Genomic DNA, 21,508 nt, shown 5'->3' on the forward strand with positions numbered 1-21,508 from the left:
TAACAGTCATGTGATCATCACTGTGATCAGTGAAGCAGCTGCTGTAACGCTTTTATACTATTATAATCCATCAAACTTTATCTTCTGTAGAGAAGTTTTGGAATAGTATAGGAATTTTCTGCCATGATTATTCTGACCAAAATTATTTTACAAATGCACCAAAATATTACTTTTAACAATGTCCAAATCTGCTTTTAACTATTAAAATGTCTCAAAAACATTTACAGTTTTCATCATTTATTTATATTCATTCATTCATATTTTTGTCAGAACTCCAACTTCATTTGGTACATATCTATAAACGTTCACAGCATATAATACAATGTGGATCAAAAGATTGACTTTTCAAACAGGAAACTGCTGTTTGTAAACGACTCACTCTCCCACAACACAGTCCACAGAGAACATCAGTGATTTTAACATCACAGCAGCAGCACACGAGGCAGCAGTAGACCAGCAGCTCCTATGTCCCTGCGAGCTAAAATCACTGATTTTCTCTATGTACTTTGGTGGAGAGTGAGTGGCTTACAAACTTCAGTTTCCTGATAAAAAGTCTGTCTAACAGTGAAATAAAGACGAGAACATATTCTTAAGATACCGTAAACAAGCTGATGTAGATTTTATTGAAATAGGATGTGAAATCAGATTTCAGAGTGTCCCTCAGAAGAATGATTATCTTTTATTATACAGATTATTTGTGATCAGTCTGGTTTAAATTGTTTCCATATTGTTAGTCATTTTGTATTTTTTTGTGTTTTACTCTGTTCTTTTCAACTATAACTCCAATTCACACCTGTTTCTAAACGTTATTTTTGTGTCAAAACACTTGTATCTCATATTTGCATTTAAATAATTTAATGTCATCACTTTATTCTTACATTACATTATTTCATCAATACATTTCATATTGTAAAATTCTGCTTTGTGGTAAGATGACGACACCCAGAGGGGCGTGTCCCATGTGTAGATGACGATGCGTTCAAGTAACTCAAGTAAAAAAGGCATGTCATTTTAATTCTGTATTATTTGTATAAAACTTTACATTTATGTCGAGGTTTCAAATAATTCAAATAAACTTTCTTCTTGTATCTTTACTGTATTGTGTTAAAAATAATATGTGATTTAAAAAAAAAATATGATGTCTCTTCTCCACACTCATCTCTCTACTTCTGTGCACAGGAGCGTGTGCATTAAAACAGGTTCTACCAAAATGATAATAAAAGTTGATAAAAGGAGAGGAATAAATAATCACAATAATGGTGGTAATGAAATAAACAAGTCACCATTATAATTATGTGTAGTAATACATGTGATAGACAGACAAATGTACACAACAGGTAGAGCAATAGCAGCAAGATGACGAATAGTAATAATAATAATAATAATAATGATAATAATAACAATTTATCGTATAAAATAATTACAATTTTAAAAAAGTCATTAGAAGTTTGTGAGATGGGAGAGTTGTATTAATTTGTCAGACATTTAATTTTTTAAATATAGATTTTTGCATTTGGATAATAATGTTTTTATAATAATTTATGGTCACCATAGTCTGGATTAAAGTAGTTATGGATTTTTTTTTCTGTTTTCTGGCAATTCTTGTGTTTACTAATTTATATTATATCAGTATTTGTAATATTATTAATATCATTTCTACATTTTTGTTGATTTTCTTATCGTGTATTGTCACCTTTTTCTATTTTAAACATTTAAAATGAGCCATTTTTCTCATTTCCTTTAGATTGGAGTATAATTAATATACATTATGTACCTGCTTCACGACTAATTTAGATAGATACTAATCCCAAAGGAAATTCAAGATGTTTTAACTGTTTATATTATTAATAATGTAATTTCTACACGTGTTTGTTGTTTTTCTGACCTTGCATTGTTTATTTTTTCTATTTTAAACATTTTAAATTTGAAATCTTTCTTTAAATGTAAGTATAAATCTTATAAACTACGTACCTGCTTCACAACAACTCCTTTGTACGATTTATACTCAAACGCCTCATCATCCACTTGCTGACGTCACCGCACCCTGCTCTGTGATTGGCTACTGTAAGGACCAGCGCAGAGCTGATTGGATGAGAAATGACGCTTGGAAACGGGAAGCTAAAAAAAAAAAAAATCTTGTCAACTAAAGTGCTGGTGCTAATCTCTAGCGTCACGTTTGTCGTGTTTTTCGTGTGCGGAGCCGCAGTTTTTTTTAGCGTGAAAACCCGCCGGGACGCGGAAACATGGGCTGTTTCTTCTCCAAGAAATCCAAGAGAAAGTCGGAGAAAGACGATCGCACTCCGACGACGACCACCGTCGAAACGACGACGGGCAACGCGGTTCCCCTTGGCAACAACAGCGACGAAGCTCCGAAGCAATACAGCTGGGACAAGCGAGAGAAGGTGACGAAAAAACAACAGAACAACCACAAATTCACGATAACGTCACGACATTTACCGTTAAACTGACGCATGCTAACAAGTTTAGCTGTTCTTACAGCCGAGCAGTCTGTCACGCGCTTTCAGGAAGCCAATTTTCAGTGAACAGACTCCACGTTCACGATTAACCTGCAGCGACACGTAAGGGCGGGGCAAGATACGATTATATCGTACGTCGCGGTATGTGTTCTTGACTCGAAAACGCTGTTAATTTCACCAACATACACTGAAAATGATTTAATAAGAGTTACCACAAGTCGGAGCTGCATCTTTCTTGTCTTTCCAGGCCCTGAAGAGTTTATTTATGATTCTTATAATTCTTAAAATGTTCAACAACTATGCATCCTGCTGTTCTTAACATAACATAATATGTAATATTAGGAATATATTTGTTTTCTCGTTGTATTCTTTAAGAAGATGAGCAGAATTACGTTTATATTTGGATCTTTGCTTTGCACATTTTCAGGTACAAACAAAGAATGTAGGATGCACAGAAGACTCCGCCCACAGACATTTAAGAATCTTATAAAAATAATATTCAGGAATGTTTTTTACTATTTTCACAATAAAAAAAAAAAATGCTAATATTTTGTTCAGCGTTAATGTGAATCACATCTTCATATATGCACTGTCTCTACATGGAAATCACAGCAATTTTAATAAATTATAAATAAATAAATAAATAAATAATTCATTAGTCTTTTGATTCGTATCTTGATTATCAAGATAATCGATTCGTTTTAAAAAGCCTAAGTCTAAGTTCTGTGGTTTTGGATCAGGACCTGGATTTATACAGGACCAGGCTATGTACAGGTCAGACGTTGGAAAATCAGACTCAGAATCAAAGTGCAAAGGTTTTGTATCGAATCAGCTTTTGATTCACATTTTCTGGAGTCTTGCTCTGAGTTTAGGGAGCGTTCCTGAGTTAGTAACGTTCCACCACCTCGGAAATTCAGAGTTCCGACTACAAATGGAATGCACCACTAGTTGCTCCATGTCTTTTTCTTAATTTTTGGCACATTTCTGTGGCAACGTTGCAGCCCCACATACAGGCCTGGCACATGTATCACAGCTTATTTAGAGTTGTATTGGTGGGGTTTTGCATGGATGAAGATATTTTTTAAGATTGTACAAGAAAAAGATCTTCCAAGGAAAGTTCTGTTTCAGTGTGAATAAAACGCAGGTTTCTACTTAATTCGCAGATTGGACAATGGCGTCTGTGTGTCAGTGACACTGTTTTATGAACTGCAACGTTAACTATTGTCAGTATTTGTGTTTGTAACTAAATGGACACTTTGTTTACCTGCTGAGTTTCTTTCATTACAACGTTGACCTGTGTTTGTGTTCACACTGTTACTCAACATCATCTTCCTCACAGGAGTCGTGGATTCAAAGCCTCTCACTTCATCTTATAATCAGATTACTGCATAGTGTGTGTGTTCACTGCTGACCACACACACACTCACAGGCGTTAACTCACTTCCGCTTTCTCTCACTGCTCTTTGTGTCTGCTGCCTTTAATGAAAAGAAACCAGTCCGTTTTACCCGTTCATTATGGTCCTGTTTCACTTTTCATAACAAAAGTTCTGTTCAATTTTTACGTTGAACGTAAAAACAAATGTTGAAATGATGATGTAATAATAATAATAATGGTAATAGTAATGACAAATGATGGCAGTGTATAGCAGACCACACCCTGAATGCCTCATGGAAATGAAGCATTGTTTGTTACTGAAGGTGTACTTCCTGTTGCCAGTAGGTGGCGCAAAGACTGGCTTTGCAGGTTATTATTGTGAATTGATTTGTCCATAAAAAGAAGCATAGCAACGGGGTGGAAGACTGCTCTGTGATAGTCATACTTTTTGCCACTACCATGGTTGCCGCGGTAACCTGCATACAAATCAAAGGAAGGTGTGGGCGGAGTCTGTCTGGGCAGAAGCCTGCTGTGTGGCTAGTGAGAACACAAAATGTGACTTTTCTGACAGGAAACTGAAGTTTGTAAACCACTCATTCTCCCACATCAAAGTCCAAAAATAAGACATTTGAACTTAGTGATGGGGGCAGCAGTGGATCAACAACTCCTGTGTGGTGTGATGTGATGTTAAAATCATTGATTTTCTCTATGGACTTTGGTGTGGGAGAGCGAGTGGTTTACAAACTTCTGTTTCCTGTTGGAAACAGTGAGATAAAGATGTGAACATGTGACGTGGAGATCAGAGACTTAAACTGACAGATTTTATTAACTGAGTTTTTTCTTGTGTCAGGCTGGTCCTCAGCAGAAGGGGGCGCTCAGTACAGCACATTATGTGTATATTCTTCAGAAAAGCTGAACTGTCTCCTTCATGTTGTGTGTGTGTGTGTGTGTGCGCATGCAGGTGGATCCTAAAGACTACATGCTGACGAAGCTCAAAGACATGACGGTGGGTCGTCTTCCCGGGAAACTGAACGGGCAGCAGTTTGTCATCCAGGAGTGTGAGAACTGCAACATCTACGTGTTCGACCACGCGGCGACCATCACCATCGACGACTGTGTTAACTGCCGCGTGTTCCTGGGACCCGTGAAGGGAAGTGTGTTCTTCAGAGACTGTAAAGACATCAAGTGTGTGGTGGCCTGTCAGCAGTTTCGCACACGGGACTGTAAAAAGATGGATGTGTTCCTGTGCTGCAGCACTCAGCCCATCATTGAGTCGTCCACAGGGATGAAGTTTGGCTGTTTCCAGTACTACTACCCCGAGCTGGGCTTCCACTTCAAGGACGCCGGCCTGAGCATCTTCAACAACAACTGGAGCAACATCCATGACTTCACGCCCGTGTCCGGCGAGAACAACTGGAGCTTGTTGCCAGAGGCGTCGGCGGTCCTGGACTTCATACCCGCGCCAGACTCGGAGTCCGAGTTCAAGTCTGTGCGGATCTCCTCTGATGCGTCACGCAGCATCGTGCCTTTGACAAAGGGAGGGAGACGCAAGGACAGCGACGAGTCCTGTCTCTTTGTCTTCTTCGCCGGAGAATACACGACCGCAAACGCCCGCAAAATGATCGACGAGGTGAGGGAGTGAGAGGAAGTTTGGTTTCGTTTAACAGCTCAGGTGGTGACACTGTGTGTGTGTGCGTGCGTGTGTGTCACACATACTGAGGAGATTAAATGACCTCCACTTTTCTGAGATTAAAGGGATAGTTCAGGTTTTTGGTGGTGCTGACATGTTGTCGCTGCACAATCATCTGTGTGAAAACATGGCTGCTGGAAATTAAACCAGGAAAGAAACAGTTTTTATCCACTTTCAGTTTAAGTCTACGATATTTATGTCACATGTTCACGTCTTTATCTCACTGTTAGACAGACTTTTCCAACAGGGTACTGAAGTTTGTAAATAACTCACTCTCCCACACCAAAGCCAATAGAGAAAATCAGTGATTTTAACATCACAGCACACAGGAGCTGTTGATCCACTGCTGCCTCCATTAAAATCCTTTTTTCAGATTTACCTCAGTGACACCAAGTGACCACACGAGGCAGCAACAGACCAGCAGCTCCTGTGTCCCCGCCAGCTAAAACCACTGATTTTCTCTATGGACGTTGGTGTAGGAGAGTGAGTGGTTTACAAACTTCAGTTTAAAAGTCTGTCTAACAGTGAGATAAAGACTCGAACATGTTCTTAAGCTATTGTAGACTTAAACTGACGTAGATTTCACTGGTATGGTCTTTTTGTCAACTGGCTAAAATATTTGTTGTAGCAGCAGGGGGCGCTCACAGCTCAGTCAGTGACACTTTAATCTCATGAGTTGCGTCACAGGTTAATCTTGTGTTAAAGTCATTAACAACATTGGGGTCAAAGATAAAAAAACTCCTTTATGAAAAGTGTCTGCGTGTTCATGACTTTTTGTTGTGTGCTCCCTGTGAATTCCAGTCGTGTTTGTGCTGTTGTTCATTACTGTGTCACAGAAGCATTAGACTGGATCTTTATATGAGGAGGATTCCTGTAAAAATCTCTTAAATCTCATCTAAACAGGCAACTGCTAAAGGTTTCGTGTTGATCCAGACTAAAGAGGTGTCCATGAGACCTGAAGATGTGAAGAGGGTTTTCCAGAACAGTGCAGATGATTTGGTGGAGTGGATCACCAAAGGTAAGTTGTTCCTGTTTTCTTCCCTCCTAACTCATCAGCTGCTCACAAAGTTGGCCATGAGCATAGGTTTGGTTTTATTTCATTTATTATGGTGAATAAATGTGTGAAATACACCTAATATTATATCTATATCGATTAAAGAAAATAATGGTTTAAAGTTTAGATGAAGTTAGGTTTACTAATGTTAGGATTTAAGGTACTGTAGGTTTATATTTAAGCTAAGCTTTTATCTTTTGAATAACTTCGTTAATGGTTGGTTTAAATCCAAGTTTCAGATATAAGTTGGTTTAAGATTACTTGCTTTTAGAATGAAATCATGATTTGGGTTAAGTTTAGATGAAGTTATTTTAAGGTCGGTTTAGCCAGTGAAACAAGAACATCTTTTTAAAACTGAATTTCCCGTTTTTGTTTTAATGACTTTTTTGTTTTTTAAAGTCTTCATTTATTCATTAAGAAACAATATTCAAAGCTCAAATATGCAAAACTCCTCCTTCCACAGGTAACATTTGTTTTTTGATGAGCTTTAAAACAGAAGCAGAATCTTACTTCATGTAATCATTAGAAAATTTCAGAAATCACATGAATCATGTTTTCAATGAGCTTCTGACTCAGAACAGGAAATGATCTCATTCTTCTGACTTTGTTTCCTTTACAGGAAAATGTGTCATAAAACACTTTTGACAAATGTCAGTGATTTAAAAAAAAGAAGCACCATCTACAGGCCTGAAGTGTACCGCAGCGTTTAGAGTGGTTTGGTGGATGAAGACATTTCCGGAAACGGAAATCTTTTACAAAACGTCATAGAAAAACGTTTGTTAATGTTGGGACTGTGACTTTAACTGCAATAAGCAGAGGTGTGGGAAAAATCCATTCTGTCAAACATTGCAATTTTTTGCGTGGTGAAACTAAGTATCGCTTTTTTTTAAAGCATCTAATGTTTCAACTGACCTTACAAATAAACATTCACCTTTTTGTGGATTAGTATAAAAAAAATCAGTTGACATTCTGTCCACTAGATGGCGCCAAGTACTCACTAGAGTTGTGTGATTTTATCACAATATATGAGCAATATCATGATAATATCATATCCTGACACAAATATTGTATTGTGATAATATTGTGACTTAAATATCATGATAATATTGTATCTTGATAATATTGTATTGTTACTTCAATATCGTGATAATATTGTATTGTTACTTCAATATCGTGATAATATTGTATTGTGACTTCAATATCTTGATAATATCGTTGCATGACAAATATTGTGACAATAATGTGACTTAAATATCATGATAATATTGTATCATGACTTAAATATTGTGATAATATTGTTGCATGACAAATATTGTGACAATATTGTGACTTAAATATCATAATAATATCGTGACTTAAATATCATGATAATATCGTGACTTAAACATTGTGATAATATCGCGACTTAAATATTGTGACTTAAATATATAATGTATCGTTACTTAAATATCATGATAATATCGTTGCATAACAAATGACTTAAATGTTGTGATAATATTGTATCATGACTTAAATATCGTGATAATATCGTTGCATGACAAATATTGTGATTTAAATATCATAATATCGTGACTTAAATATCAATGATATCCTGACTTAAATATCAATGATATCCTGACTTAAATATCATGATAATATCGTGACAAACATTGTGATAATATCGTGACAAACATTGTGATAATATTGTGATTTAAATATTGTGACTTAAATATCGTGACATAAACATTGAGACTTAAATATCGTGATTTAAATATTCGTGAGTTAAATGTGACTTAAATATGTTGATAATATTGTGACTTAAATATGGTGATAATATTTATCGTTACTTAAATATGGTGATAATGTTTTATTGTGGCGTCCCTGCTGATTTCCGCTCCTAACAATTCCTGTCTTGTTTTCACGTTAAAGGTCCCGTGATCGCGCTGGAGCTGAGTGGTGACGGAGTCGTTGAAGCCTGCAAGAAAATCGCCAATGACATCTTCAGTGGCACCAAGGTAACAGCGCCACCTATCTTTCATTCACAAACACAGTCAAGTAACAGAAGCAGTCAAGTCATCGTTGTTGCGGTGACGTCGTCCCTGCGATACTCACAGGGGACACTTTTCTACTTTCAAACGTCTTTGTGTTTTTGTTTGATTGCAAAGTGTAGGAAGTGGGGAGGAACCTGAGGAGCTGTATCTTTCACGTCATTTTTCTCTACAAAAATCTGTGAAGCTAAAAAATATCATTGCTTTTCAGTTTGTTTTAGAGACATTTGAAGAGTTTAAAACCGATCGCTGCGATAATATATCGTGAATCTAAACCACTTTTGCATTTTTGATTATTTTTTTGCATCACAGATGGGAGACATCGTGAAAAACAAGAATCTTTAACCAGATCATTATAAATTGCAAAATCCTGGAATAATATGCAGCTCCCCCTTGTGGCACTTCAGAATAAATCACTCATGTCAGTCGTGTAAAATATAAACAGTTCTCCTTTTTCACGATTATCCTGATAATAAAGAATCACTACCATCAATTTACTGCCGGTGCTTTTTAGTGCTATGTGCGATTCAAATGTTTCATCTTTTTTTGTTTTACGATATTCTTACACATTGCAACAGAAAGCATTAGCAGCAAGTTGACGGTGGTGAATGTCCTTCATGGGGAAAATCGTGAATAAGCAAAATTAAGTTTAGCTCATTTAGCTGACAGTCGTGGTTTTCTTTGAAGTGCCACAAGGGGGAGCTGGTTTTATCCCTCCCTCCCATTGGACCTCTGGTCAAAGCTCCGCGCCCTAAAACACTGGAGGTTTTTGTTACATTACATTTGATCATTTTTGGAAATGTACGTCTTTTTAAAAAAATATATAAATTATTAAATGTAGCCGATGTTTTCCGAAAATGTTCACAAATGCAAACTTACAAATCTAGAGGATTTTTACAATTATCACAATAATATCGCAAATAGCTATTTTGTTCGGGATAATTGTGATAGGAAATATTGTTCCATACCTCGTTATTGTCTGTCGTCGCTCCATCACTCCATGCTGCGCCCTGCCACTGCAGTACTGGAGGTGCCACCAGAGGGTGTAACCCAGTCATTACTTGTTGGATTCATGTTTAGTTTTCCCCAAACGTGTTTTTCTCTCGTGCAGGTTTTTGTCTCCGACAACAAAAACACATCGTCCCGGGATGTCGACAACTTCTTCAACTTCGCAGACATGCAGATGGGCCTGTAAACTATCGTGTTTCACAAAACAAGTGTACGAGTTTTCTAAAGCAGCCGCCATCCAGTGGCGTTTTTGTTTTTTTCATTCTCCAGAAACAAAGTAGGTGTGAATGTTTGAATGTAAAGATTGATTTGCTGTAAACATCGTGACTTTACTGCTGCTGATGCTGTGAATATTTATATTATTCTATGAATGTATTTGATTTGGAAGCTTTTATTGATCGTGAATGTAGTCGTTTGCTGTAAATGTCGGGTTCGTTTGAGTTGGTGGGGAAAAAAAAACAAAAACCCACACACACAAGCACAAGAGAGAAATATTTTTTATTTATATAAATGTGAGGATTTATCCATGCATGTGCTTTAGATGACGTATATTTTTCAAACGTGCTGTATCCGTTAGGCCAAAGCTCAGAGTGTTGAAGTCAAATTCATGTTTTCACAAGGAAAAGAAAAAAGTGCTGGAATATTTTCATGTAGCCACTTCGTATGATCGTTTAAAAAAAAAAATATTTTGTAATATTTTTTTATATTCTACTTGATGTTTTTGTATAGAAACAGTTTCATGTTCTACTTTATCATTTTTAGTCAAAGTTGTATTGTGTACCACTTGGATTTATTTTTTAAATAAATGGATTTTCTCCTCCGCATGTAAACGTTCTGACCTATGACGATTTTCCATCACACTCGTCTAACTACACTCAGTTTAGTATCAGTCGCGTTGTTTCCATGACATCATAGCTCCTCCTCAAAGTGGGCGGAGTCATCACAGCACGGCTGCATGCAACTGTGGTGATGTGGTTTTCTCCGCGACACAAACACAAACTAGTGACTTGTAAAGCAGTTGTTTTGGGTGAAAGTGAATCATTAAAAAGATTTGTTCACAGAATGGTTCAGTCCTTGGTCACGATTGGGCTCACGATGGCCGGCTTTCAGCAGTGCTGTCTCTAAATACACCAGACTCCTCTGTCAAATATTGACATTTTTAGTTTCATTTTATTTTCCTTTGCTAAATATTGGAGTGCAACGCATGTTTTCAGGATTTTAAGACTGTTTAACTCATTTACAGTTGGACAGTGTTGGCTTTGATGCTTTCGTCGGACATTGCACTCATGACTCTTCAGTGACGTCACTCTCTGACCAGTCCGGCAGTATGATGATGTCACATTTTAGTCAGTCGTGTATAAAGTACTTTGGTAGAAGTTAAAGTCACTTTTTTTAATGTTACTTAATTAAAAGTCTTAAAGTTTATGACATTTACAAAAGTCATTTTCTTTCTTTCAGGTTAGGATTGAGCCATGGTGGCTCAGTGGTAGGGCCAGTTGTCTTTCAATTGGAAGGTTGTGGGTTTAACTCCTAGCTCTGCTCGTCTATATGTGTCCTTGAGCAAAGACACTTAAGACCATGTTGCAGCGTGTGAATGGGTTATGAAATATGTGTGAATGGGTGAAAACTGTCGTGTAGAGCAGCTCATCAAGACTAGAAAAGCTCTTTATAAATACATACCATAATACCAACTCTTCTTCTGATTTGATCTGGTAGTAACGAGTAACAAAGAGAGTTACAGGAAATGTAGTGCAGTAAACGTACATAATATATATAATAATATAACTAACAACGTAAATTACTTTTACAACTCTTTATTTTAGTATCGGATCAGCAAGTTCTAAAGAACCTTAACCATAACCAGTTAATGACTAACCTTAGTTAAAATTTAATTCTTAGTCCTAAACTTAAACCTGTTCTTCTGAAATGAGGTTCTGCCTCATTATGACCAGGTTCTGGTTTCCATGAGGACTACTGGTCCTGACATGGTCAGTGTTGATGACAGAAAAGGTTCCATTTAATATCAAAGGACTAGTGATGTGTCGTTCGTGAACGAGCCGACTCCTGTCAGGGAGAACCAGATCTTCTGCCGCCCCTGCTCCAGAACTTAATTTTGATGGACACACCATGCGGCCAGTGACACGGGAGGACAGACTAGGGTCATACCATTATGTAAAAGAAGGAAGGGGGAAGTGTAGTGGTCTAGATACAAGTGGGCCAGGGAAAAAGTGAAGAAACCAGGAAAAAGAAGCAGCATGAGATAATGGAGTTTGTAAAGTTCAGTGCAGGGTTAGGTTTGGTTCAGGTTCTGTATTCAGTTGTTCATTCAAAGGTTTGATTAACCTTAATTAACCTTAATGGGGAAAAAAATGCATAAAAATAAGGCTAACACTGATTTAAATGCTTAATAACACACAAAGCATTCATAATCTCTAAATTAGGTTGAAGGTTCTGAGTGAAGAGACGTTCAGGAGCCGAGCCAAAGGAAACGAATCTTTGAAAAGAGCCGGACTTCCCATCCGGCACAGGACCTGGGTTGTGGCTTTGTTTCCCCCTGTCAGTGGGTAGAGGGCAGACGCCGGTAAACAAATCGAGCGCATCTAGGATGAAAGGAACTCTGCGGGATTTAGGACCCGGCAGAAAACGCGGTACAATAGAGCTGTTGTGCAGCGGAGGAGGAGGAGGACCGAGTCTCAGAAGAGAAGATTCAAACATAAAAAGCAGGATTTAATGTGGAACCAGAGACGGAACCTCTGTTTTACATGAACACGGTCACTGTGGACGGACATACGCGTGGCATCAAGAGACGAGCAGCGCGGAAAAGTGGAGGTAAGATGGAGGAAAGTATGGACAATATGAGCGTGTGTGTTCCTCCAGCAGCGGGGCCTCCTCCTCCTGCTGCTGCTCCTCGAGCTTCTGCTGAGTCACTGTGTGTGTGCGTGTGTTTGTTTACGAGACTCTCTGTGGAGTTAAACTCTTCCACGGTTCCTTTGTCGCTGCTTTTAAACAACAAACCATGCTGTGACACGAAGGAAGCGACATGTTTGGATGACGGCGGTGGCGCCATGTTTGATTCCTTTGATTCCATGCTCAGCAGCCATTAGTGCCCGCCCCGCCGGCCGCTCCAGGCCGCACACACCGAGTGTTTGGCGCCAACCACACGATTTATGATAGTGTCCGACATCGCGATTAAAAAAAACCCACAATGCAATTTTACATCATTTTGATGATCGTGGATTTAGAAGGTCATTAATATTTTACATAAGTGACTTGCTAGTGCTGTTTATTTAATCAACAAACAGTTGTTGTCATCAGTTTAAGTCTCTACATCAACATCTTTATCTCACTGTCAGATAGACTTTTCCAACAAGAAACTGAAGTTTGTAAACCACTCACTCTCCCACACCAAAGTCCGTAGAGAAAATCAGTGATTTTAACCGCACACAGGAGTTGTTGATCCATTGCTGCCTCCATCACTAAGTTCTAATGTTTTTCTTGGTGATTTTGGCATTTAAAATCCCACTATTGGATTGACTTCAGCGACACAAAGTGACCACACGAGGCAGCAGTAGACCTGCAGCTCCTGTATTCCTGTAAGCTGTTACACAGACTTTTCCAACAGGAAACTGAAGTTTTTAAACCACTCACTCTCCCACACCAAAGTCCATAGAGAAAATCAGTGATTTTAGCCGGTGGGGGCACATGAGCTGCTGCCTCGTGTGGTCACTTTGTGTCCCTAATATAAGTCTGAACCTGAATTGTATAATGCCGAATTGACATAATAAGACCTTTGAAGTTAGTGATGGACGCAGCAGTGGATCAACAACTCCTGTGTGCTGTGATTTTAAAATCACTGATTTTCTCTATGGGGTTTGGTGTGTGTTGTTAGTGTTTGATGCAGATTTATCTTTAAAAGCTTCAGCTTTGAATTAATTAACATCTTGTGCTTGTTTTTACTTACACTATGGTATAGAGTGGTACTGCCTTCACGAACCCCCCCACCCGTCCTGTCCTCATGAGGAATGTGAAGCATGTCCTGTCTGTTGAAACAGTTTACTGTGCTGCTGCTGCTGCTGAAGCTGCTGCTGCTGAAAAAAAAACTGATTTTAGACATTTAACTAAAGACCGTTTAAGTCTACGATATCAACGTCACTTGTTCACGTCTTTATCTCACTGTTAGACAGACTTTTCCAACAGGAAACTGAAGTTTGTAAACCACTCACTCTCCCACACCAAAGTCCATAGAGAAAATCAGTAGACCAGCAGCTCCTGTGTCCCCGCAAGCTAAAATCACAGATTTTCTCAATGGACTTTGGTGTGGGAGAGTGAGTAGTTTACAAACTTCAGTTTCCTGTTGGAAAAGTCTAACAATGAGATAAAGACGTGAACATGTGACGTAGATATCGTAGACTTAAACTGACATAGATTTTATTGCACAAGTCTTTTGTTAAAGGGATAAAATCATTTTTTTTTCTGTACCTCAGAGACAAACTTACCTCAGCAGGTGTTAGTAATAATATACCTCGCCTTTTAAAAACCCTGAACTATCCCTTTTAATATTCCCTTTTATTTCTCTTTTCTTGTGCAGGTATGACATTAAGCTGTTATTGAACACCAGAGGAGTTCACAGCATGCTTTTCAATCTGAACTTTATGGTGAGTCATTCATGATCGTGTAGTTAAACATGTGGATGATGAAATAAACCCTGTGTTAATTGTTTTAACACCCTGTGGTGTTGCAGGATGTTACAGGATGAAGCGTCTCAGGTCGTCGAGCAGCAGCGACTCGTCTGACAATGACAGTGAGTCTCAGCTGACGTCTGTCATTTGTTTGTGTCGGGTTTTTATGAATGATTTATAATTTTCTCTTTATTTAGGTCCTTCAACCTCCTTCTGCTCGTCACACAAGTATGGCAGCAAGCCTGGAACCCCGGCCTCCAACCCCAAGAAACCAGCTGAAGTAAGTTTGGCACAGAACTCTGTTCTTTTATTAGAACCCATTGAGTTTGGTGGTGAAATCAACAGCTGATCCACATAAGAGAAGTGTTTTTGATTATTAGTGATTAGACATTTGGTCTGTGACATGTTTGTCAAACCTGGGAATGATTCTGCTTTCTTTGCTCCATATAAAAAAAAAATTAGTTTGTGGAAAAAAACAAGATCTCATCATTTCCATGTGATGTCATTGTGAGATGATTTCATAGTCTTCTAAACGTTTAAAGCATGAAATAATTCATACACCACATGTCTAAACTTAAAAGTGCATTTGTAATTCAGATCATAAACAGTATTTTTTTATTGTATATAATGTGAAATTAAATCACCTTTTGTGATTTTTCAGCTTCTTAAATGTGACCATGTTCTGCTTTCTTTAAATATTGCTCGGTTGCAATCTAAGACAAAATTACTCTTTATTAATCTGTGTAATTACTGTGACCTTTTGACCTCTGACGTGTTCATTAATCAATGAATAAATTAATTGCTTTTGGGTTTCTGTGATGTCTCAGCTTCTTACATGTGAATACTTTCTGCTTTCTTTGTTCCATAAAACAAAGAAATCATCTTTAGTTTGTGGACATTTTTCTGGACCGAGCAGCTCATGGATGAGTGGATGTGTCTTGTGTCCTGCAGGTGTTCAGAAAAGACCTGATCAGTGCCATGAAGCTTCCGGACTCTCACCACGTCCCTCCTGAGGATTATTACCTGCTGGCTGACACCTGGAAGCAGGAGTGGGAGAAGGGAGTCCAGGTTCCTGCCAGTCCAGACACCGTCCCCGAGCCGTCGGTCAGGTAACGCTGGGTCTTCTGAGACCACGTCTCTGAAGATGCTCTGAGCTCACCGGTGTCATCTGTGTTCAGGGTGATTGCGGAGCGGTCAAAGGAAGTCCTGTACTCACACCAGAGGAAGTACATCCAGTGTTCCTGCCACGAGTCCACCGACCCCGGGTACGTCAACATCAAAGAGCTGGCAGAGGACATGTGTCGCTACGACCTGGACGACATGGACCTGCACTGGCTGCACACGCTCAACACACAGCTGCAGCGCATGGGTGAGAAGAAGCACACTCAGTCACGTCTATTAGGTTGAAGGCGAGATGAAGATGAAGTTAGTTTACGGTTGGTTTAGAGTCACTAAGGATTTAGATTTTTGGTTGTGTCTCTTTTCTTTCAGGGGAGGGGCCTGTGGACGAGCTCACGATGGAACGCGCCATGGAGGCACTGGAGCGGCAGTGTCACGAGAACATGAACCACGCCATCGAGACGGTGGAAGGTCTGGGCATCGAGTACGACGAGGACGTCATCTGCGACGTGTGTCGCTCTCCTGACAGCGAGGAGGGAAACGACATGGTTTTCTGTGACAAGTGCAACATCTGTGTTCACCAGGTAAACACCAGGCCCCGCCCACTTCACCTCAAGCTTTCATGAAGAAAACGCTAACTGACAGACGGTTAGATAGCGGTCAACGATCGGCCTAAGTCGGGATGCACGATCCACATTTGTATCGGTGACAATGGGCCGATCTATTCAGTCTAATTCTATTCTGCGCGCTGTGAGTGACGTCGTGTGCGAGCAGCACGGCGTGCGGAAGCACACGTTGTTTTCAAAATGGAAGTGAGTGAAAGGATCAATGATGTGGAACTTTTTCACACGACCTCAGACAACAGAACTCCACGGCTACTTGCAAAACCTGTAAATGTTTGAGGGGCGCTCGCCGTTATGGACGGACAACCGCTGTTGGTTGATAAAAGTTTTACTACAGATATCTGGAGCTCCCCCGTGTCACTTTAAGTTTGACAGCTCACTGGCTGGATGGGAGTTACGTGTTAAACGCAACAAACTTCCGTGGGTCACACACCAGTGATGGGATTGCAGCGACCATCATGGAAATGTTTGACAAGTTCCTTTGAGCAAAGTCTACGTGATTGTGAGGGACAAAGGCGATGAAGAACACGAGCGCGTCGTCTTGGCTGCTGCTCGTTGGGAATGAGGGACCTCTATCCAGAAGCTTTTTATTTTAGTTTATTCAGCTGCTTTTGTGTTGGATGTTAAAATCATTTTTACACTAAACTAAACCATTAACACAGAACTGACTGTTTATTTTGAATGTCTATCAAGCTTGTGAAGCTATTGGTTTATTTAAGATTGCTGTACTGTTGCACAGTTATTAACAACTTATTGGTGTCAATTCGGCCACTGCTCTGAAAATGGCTGGCAGCCAATGAGTTAAATAAATAAATAAATAAGTAATTCAGTACATTTCTATCCATTTATATGTTTTTTAAAAACAGGAAATAGATGTTTAAAGGGGACATATTATGCAAAATCAACTTTTTAACCATTTTAATACTTATATTTGGGACTCAGGAGGCCCTACCAGTCGCCAAAGTGTGGAAAAAGAATACTCAGTCATGTTTTCGTGGTCCCCCTTAGTGTAAGTATAGGCGATAAAACACGCAATGTTGAATTCCCTGCGCTTTATGACGGCAGCATGCGCATTTCACCGCAAATGTTACCGCCCCACCAGTAAGTTTACTTGGAGAGCTCCACCTTAGCTCCACCTTGTCCCTGCGAGAGTGCAGACGAGGGAGGAAGAGAGGTATTATGTCAACGCGGAGGGACAAGTGTGTTGTTCGTGGCTGCACAGTGGATCACAGTGTTTTACAGAGGATTTTATATATGAAGCTAATGTGCCGGATAAAGTCAGCAAACGTGTGTTCGTGTGTTCGCACCACTTCGCATCAGACTGTGGCCAGCGGTCGCCGTATTTAGTCAGCGACCGTATATTACCGACGTACAAACACAGCGGCGAGCTGCCTAAACTGACTGATCGCCAGCTACAGAGCATACCGTCACCGGTCTGATACAGTGTTTTTAACTGATTTACAGTTCAGCACTGTTCGGCTCGATCCTTATGTAGGACGTCTCTTCCTGTGACGGCACTCTCGCTGTTTTCTGCGCACGCTGCCATGTTGATATTGTCTGAGAACTAGTGGAGGGAGGGGGAGAGAAATGGAGCTGAGCGAGTGAGCGCTGTAAAGAGGACAAATCAGAAACCCCCCGGAAGAAGTGGGTGTGTGTTTGCCTGTGTCTCATTTGCATGTAAAGGGACCATGCACGAAAACCGAGCGTTCTGAAAGGGGCGGGTTTAGCAGGGTTATTAAACTGCTATGATGCTTCATCCTTATGGTATTTTGACCAAAGCATGTCACTGACATGTTCATTAGGACACCAGGGAACTATTTTAATGGGGGAAATAGGGTATAATATGTCCCCTATAAGTCAAGTCTGATGTTGCCTTGCACAAAACAATGATCCCAGTCTTTTTCACACAATGAGACATTCCGTTTGTTACCAAAATTCCGCGCTGTTTCTCTGTATCGGATCGGGCTCGGCCGATTCTAAACCTCCAGATGTCAGTATCAGAGGTGAAAAAAGCATATTGGTGCATCCCTAATTCTAATGACAATAAGACAGACAGGGTTCGATAACCTTCTGAAAAGACTCTGAAACTCCATTTCCTGCATTCAGAAGGCCAGTTATGTAAAGCTGTCGCGTGTCGGTGATGTTGCGGGTATCTAACGTCACTCTCTCCTCACAGGCTTGTTACGGCATCGTTAAAGTCCCCGTTGGAAACTGGTTGTGTAGGACGTGCGTCCTTGGCATCGACCCGCAGTGTCTCCTGTGTCCCCAGAAGGGCGGCGCCATGAAGGCCACGCGTGCAGGCACTAAGTGGGCACATGTGAGCTGTGCTCTGTGGATCCCAGAGGTACATGTTTATAAAACAAGTGTGAAAGCGGACGTGACTGAGACTGTTCTGAACTGTGCTGCTGCTGTTGTTCAGGTGAGCATCGCCTGTCCTGAGAGGATGGAGCCCATCACTAAAGTCTCTCACATCCCACCCAGCCGCTGGTCTCTCATCTGCAGTCTGTGTAAACTGAAGACAGGAGCATGTATCCAGGTCAGTGTGGTCACTCTATTCTTATTTTCATTTACACAGAGTTATTTGTCAGGGACGATGTTTATAGGCTTAATTCTGTCTTAGTTCCTGTCATTGTCCCTGGTTAAGCTTTTACTTTGAAGAGATGGATGTTCACAGAGTGTGTGACTTATACTGCACAAAGCTGTAGCAGCAGTTTGTTCAAAGTTTGTTTTTCTGTCTTCTGTTGGTGTTTTTCATCCCTTTTTAATGATCACATTTGTGTGCTTTGCCCTCAGTGCTCCGTGAAGAACTGCACCACTCCTTTCCATGTGACATGTGCCTTTGAGCACAGCCTGGAGATGAAGACCATCCTGGACGAAGGCGACGAGGTCAAGTTCAAGTCTTTCTGCCTGAAACACAGCAAACCCAAGTCCGGTGAGGTCACTCTGAGTCCGGCTCGCTCCAAACCTCCTGCCACTGAGGCGGTGAAGGTGGGTCAGCGAGCACAGAGGCTGCAGGAGCTGGAGGAGGACTTCTACACTCTGATCCAGATGGACCAGCTGAGCCGGGCCCTGGGCCTCTCCCAGCGCCTGGTGGACTTCATCTACCAGTACTGGAAACTGAAGAGGAAAAGTAACTTCAACAAAGCTCTGCTGCCCCCTAAAGAGGAGGAGGAGAACCTGGTGCTGCAGCCTCACGAGGACAGCATCCACACACGCATGCGCATGTTCATGCACCTGAGACAGGACCTGGAGAGGGTGGGTGAACTTTCTCTGCTGCTGAAGCTGCTGCAGTGTCTGTGTCTCTCTCTGTCATCACTGCCTGTTTCTCACTTCACATTTTCTGCTCTATTTCTGTCTTCATTCATCACATATGAAGTTATTTATTCTGCAGTGATTTTACAGTAGAACTTTCACTGGTTATTCTCTCTGGAAAAGAGTTAAATTAAGTAAAACTCAAAGATTCAAGAATCTCTTTATTGTTGATTCTGAGTAAAACCCGAACAGGATGAAAAATAAGGTGTTAAACAGTCTGTTTAACACCTTATTTGGTGTTTAATTAATAACAATAATTAAAAGAGTTGAACCATTTTAACACGAACCCCCTCTCACTCACTCTCCCACACCAAAGTCCACTGAAGCGTGACCGTGCTGTTGTCTCTCTGCAGGTGAGGAATCTGTGTTACATGGTGAGTCGTCGTGAGAAGCTGAAGCTGCTGCAGAGTAAAGCTCAGGAGCAGATGTTTAATTTACACGTGCAGCTCATCAACCACGAGCTGTCTGCTGGTGAGAGACCTTCACTGAGCTTCCTTTACTCCTGTATTTCTCATTTCCACTGACATCACTCACATTTTTCATCCCAACAGTTTGAAGGCTGTGTAAGATAACACTGCTGTCTAATACATCCATGAGTTAATGACTGAATGAATTTCTTTTGATCTAATGTTATTACTCGTCATCATAAACACCTTCAATTATACACACGGCTCATTTATCATTTGTTAATCAATAATTGCCAATTGTTTATGAACCCGTTCAACTGTCTGTGGAGGAAATGGCAGGAAGCCCTGGTTACCATGGTTACCGTGTCAGACGTCAGTGACTGAACACTTTCATATCCATGTTTTTCACGCTGCTCTTCACAATGAAACATTCACATGTTTAACATCACTACAACACGTCACGTGACCTGGTGTCCTGTGATTGAGTGAGGGAGTGAATGAATGAATGAGTTTGTTTTTCTCTTCTTCAGGTCTTCCCACTTCGTTCCCGGTGGAGAACACGCTGTTCCGTCCTCCTCCGCGGATAACACTAAAGCTGAAAATGCCCAAAGCTTCGACTCTGGGAAACGGAAACTATGGCTCCAAATCCGGGAACGGACCTCTGTGTCCAGACAACAGCGGGAATGTTTCTGAACACGCGGGCGAGGGTCTGGGTCAGGGGAAACCTCAGCTGCACGGTCACACTCGCAGAGAGGAGCGCTCCAATGGCCGCCTGCCGTCCTCGAGCCACTCCAACAACGCGCCGCTGCCCGTTAAACCCACGGGGAAACCGCTAGCGCTGCACGCGGCGCTACACGGTCACTCGTCCAACGGCAAACTGGACCAGGACCGAGCTCGCGGAGCCAAAGCTAACGGCCTCTTAGAGAAATTCACGGTTCAGAAGGACAGTTCGTGTCAGACGGCGAGTCACCAGGACGCGGCCAACGAGCCGCTGGACAAGAGCAGCTTCCGTAAATGTGCCATGGAACACTTCGGCAGGTCTTTCAAAGAGGCCACCATTAACCTGGTCCGGACCACGGAGGACCTGCGGGCCTCCGACAAACTGTCACGCAAAGGCCCAGCCAAGGAGCGACTGTGGGCTAAACCCACGTCTGAACACAAAGTGAAGAGCGCACGCTCGCACCAGGACAGTGACGGGTACTGTCCCGACCTGGAGCTCAGTGACTCGGAGCCCGAGGCCAGAGGGAGGAACCGGCACCGGCAGGTCGGGATCAGCCGAGGGAAGCCAAACCTGGGCTCCAGACACGCAAAGGTTCAAAGGTGACGGCTAATGTGAGCTTTTTGTTTCTTTTTTACTCCGCCCACTGCCACCGATCTGTCCGGACCCTGTGACAGTCGACCCAAGTGCCAGAACCAGAACCAGACTTAACACTAATGGTGCTGCTGAAGACCTGCGGCAGAAGATGTTTGACTCTGTAGAAATAAATCTGTGATGATCCTGAACCAGAGTTTTGTTTTTACTTCTCAGTTAAACGTAGTTTAAAAAACGTTTGAACTTGTGTGAGTTAATGCTAACAGGGCTAATGTTAAGCTAACAGGGTTACTGTAAAATGTGACACTGATATTTTTAGAACATGTTCACACATTCACACGTTCATGAAACATCAGGACGTTGTGTAGTTTGTTCATTTTGTGATCCAGTTCAAAAACTGGTGTGAATGCGAACACGTCATCATT

General features: G+C 41.0%; 2 protein-coding genes across 2 annotated transcripts; both read left to right on the top strand.

Moving 5' to 3' along the window:
- Window positions 1–2,101: 2,101 nt before the first annotated feature.
- On the top strand, window positions 2,102–10,455 carry rp2 (RP2 activator of ARL3 GTPase). Its single transcript, XM_044014918.1, has 5 exons — window positions 2,102–2,402; window positions 4,814–5,482; window positions 6,446–6,560; window positions 8,505–8,590; window positions 9,735–10,455. The coding sequence occupies exons 1-5, from the start codon at window positions 2,244–2,246 to the stop codon at window positions 9,816–9,818; spliced, it is 1,113 nt and encodes a 370-aa protein (XP_043870853.1). The 5' UTR covers window positions 2,102–2,243; the 3' UTR covers window positions 9,819–10,455.
- Window positions 10,456–12,194: 1,739 nt separating this feature from the next.
- Window positions 12,195–21,274, top strand: jade3 (jade family PHD finger 3). Its single transcript, XM_044014922.1, has 12 exons — window positions 12,195–12,460; window positions 14,220–14,286; window positions 14,373–14,432; window positions 14,508–14,590; window positions 15,262–15,419; window positions 15,489–15,679; window positions 15,802–16,013; window positions 18,229–18,396; window positions 18,472–18,588; window positions 18,846–19,307; window positions 19,718–19,835; window positions 20,302–21,274. Exons 3-12 carry the CDS (start codon window positions 14,384–14,386, stop codon window positions 21,093–21,095), a joined length of 2,352 nt encoding a protein of 783 aa, XP_043870857.1. The 5' UTR covers window positions 12,195–12,460; window positions 14,220–14,286; window positions 14,373–14,383; the 3' UTR covers window positions 21,096–21,274.
- The last annotated feature ends 234 nt before the right edge of the window (window positions 21,275–21,508 follow it).

Source organism: Solea senegalensis, unplaced genomic scaffold (genome assembly GCF_019176455.1).
Source record: "Solea senegalensis isolate Sse05_10M unplaced genomic scaffold, IFAPA_SoseM_1 scf7180000012646, whole genome shotgun sequence".
NCBI classification, from domain to species: domain Eukaryota; kingdom Metazoa; phylum Chordata; class Actinopteri; order Pleuronectiformes; family Soleidae; genus Solea; species Solea senegalensis.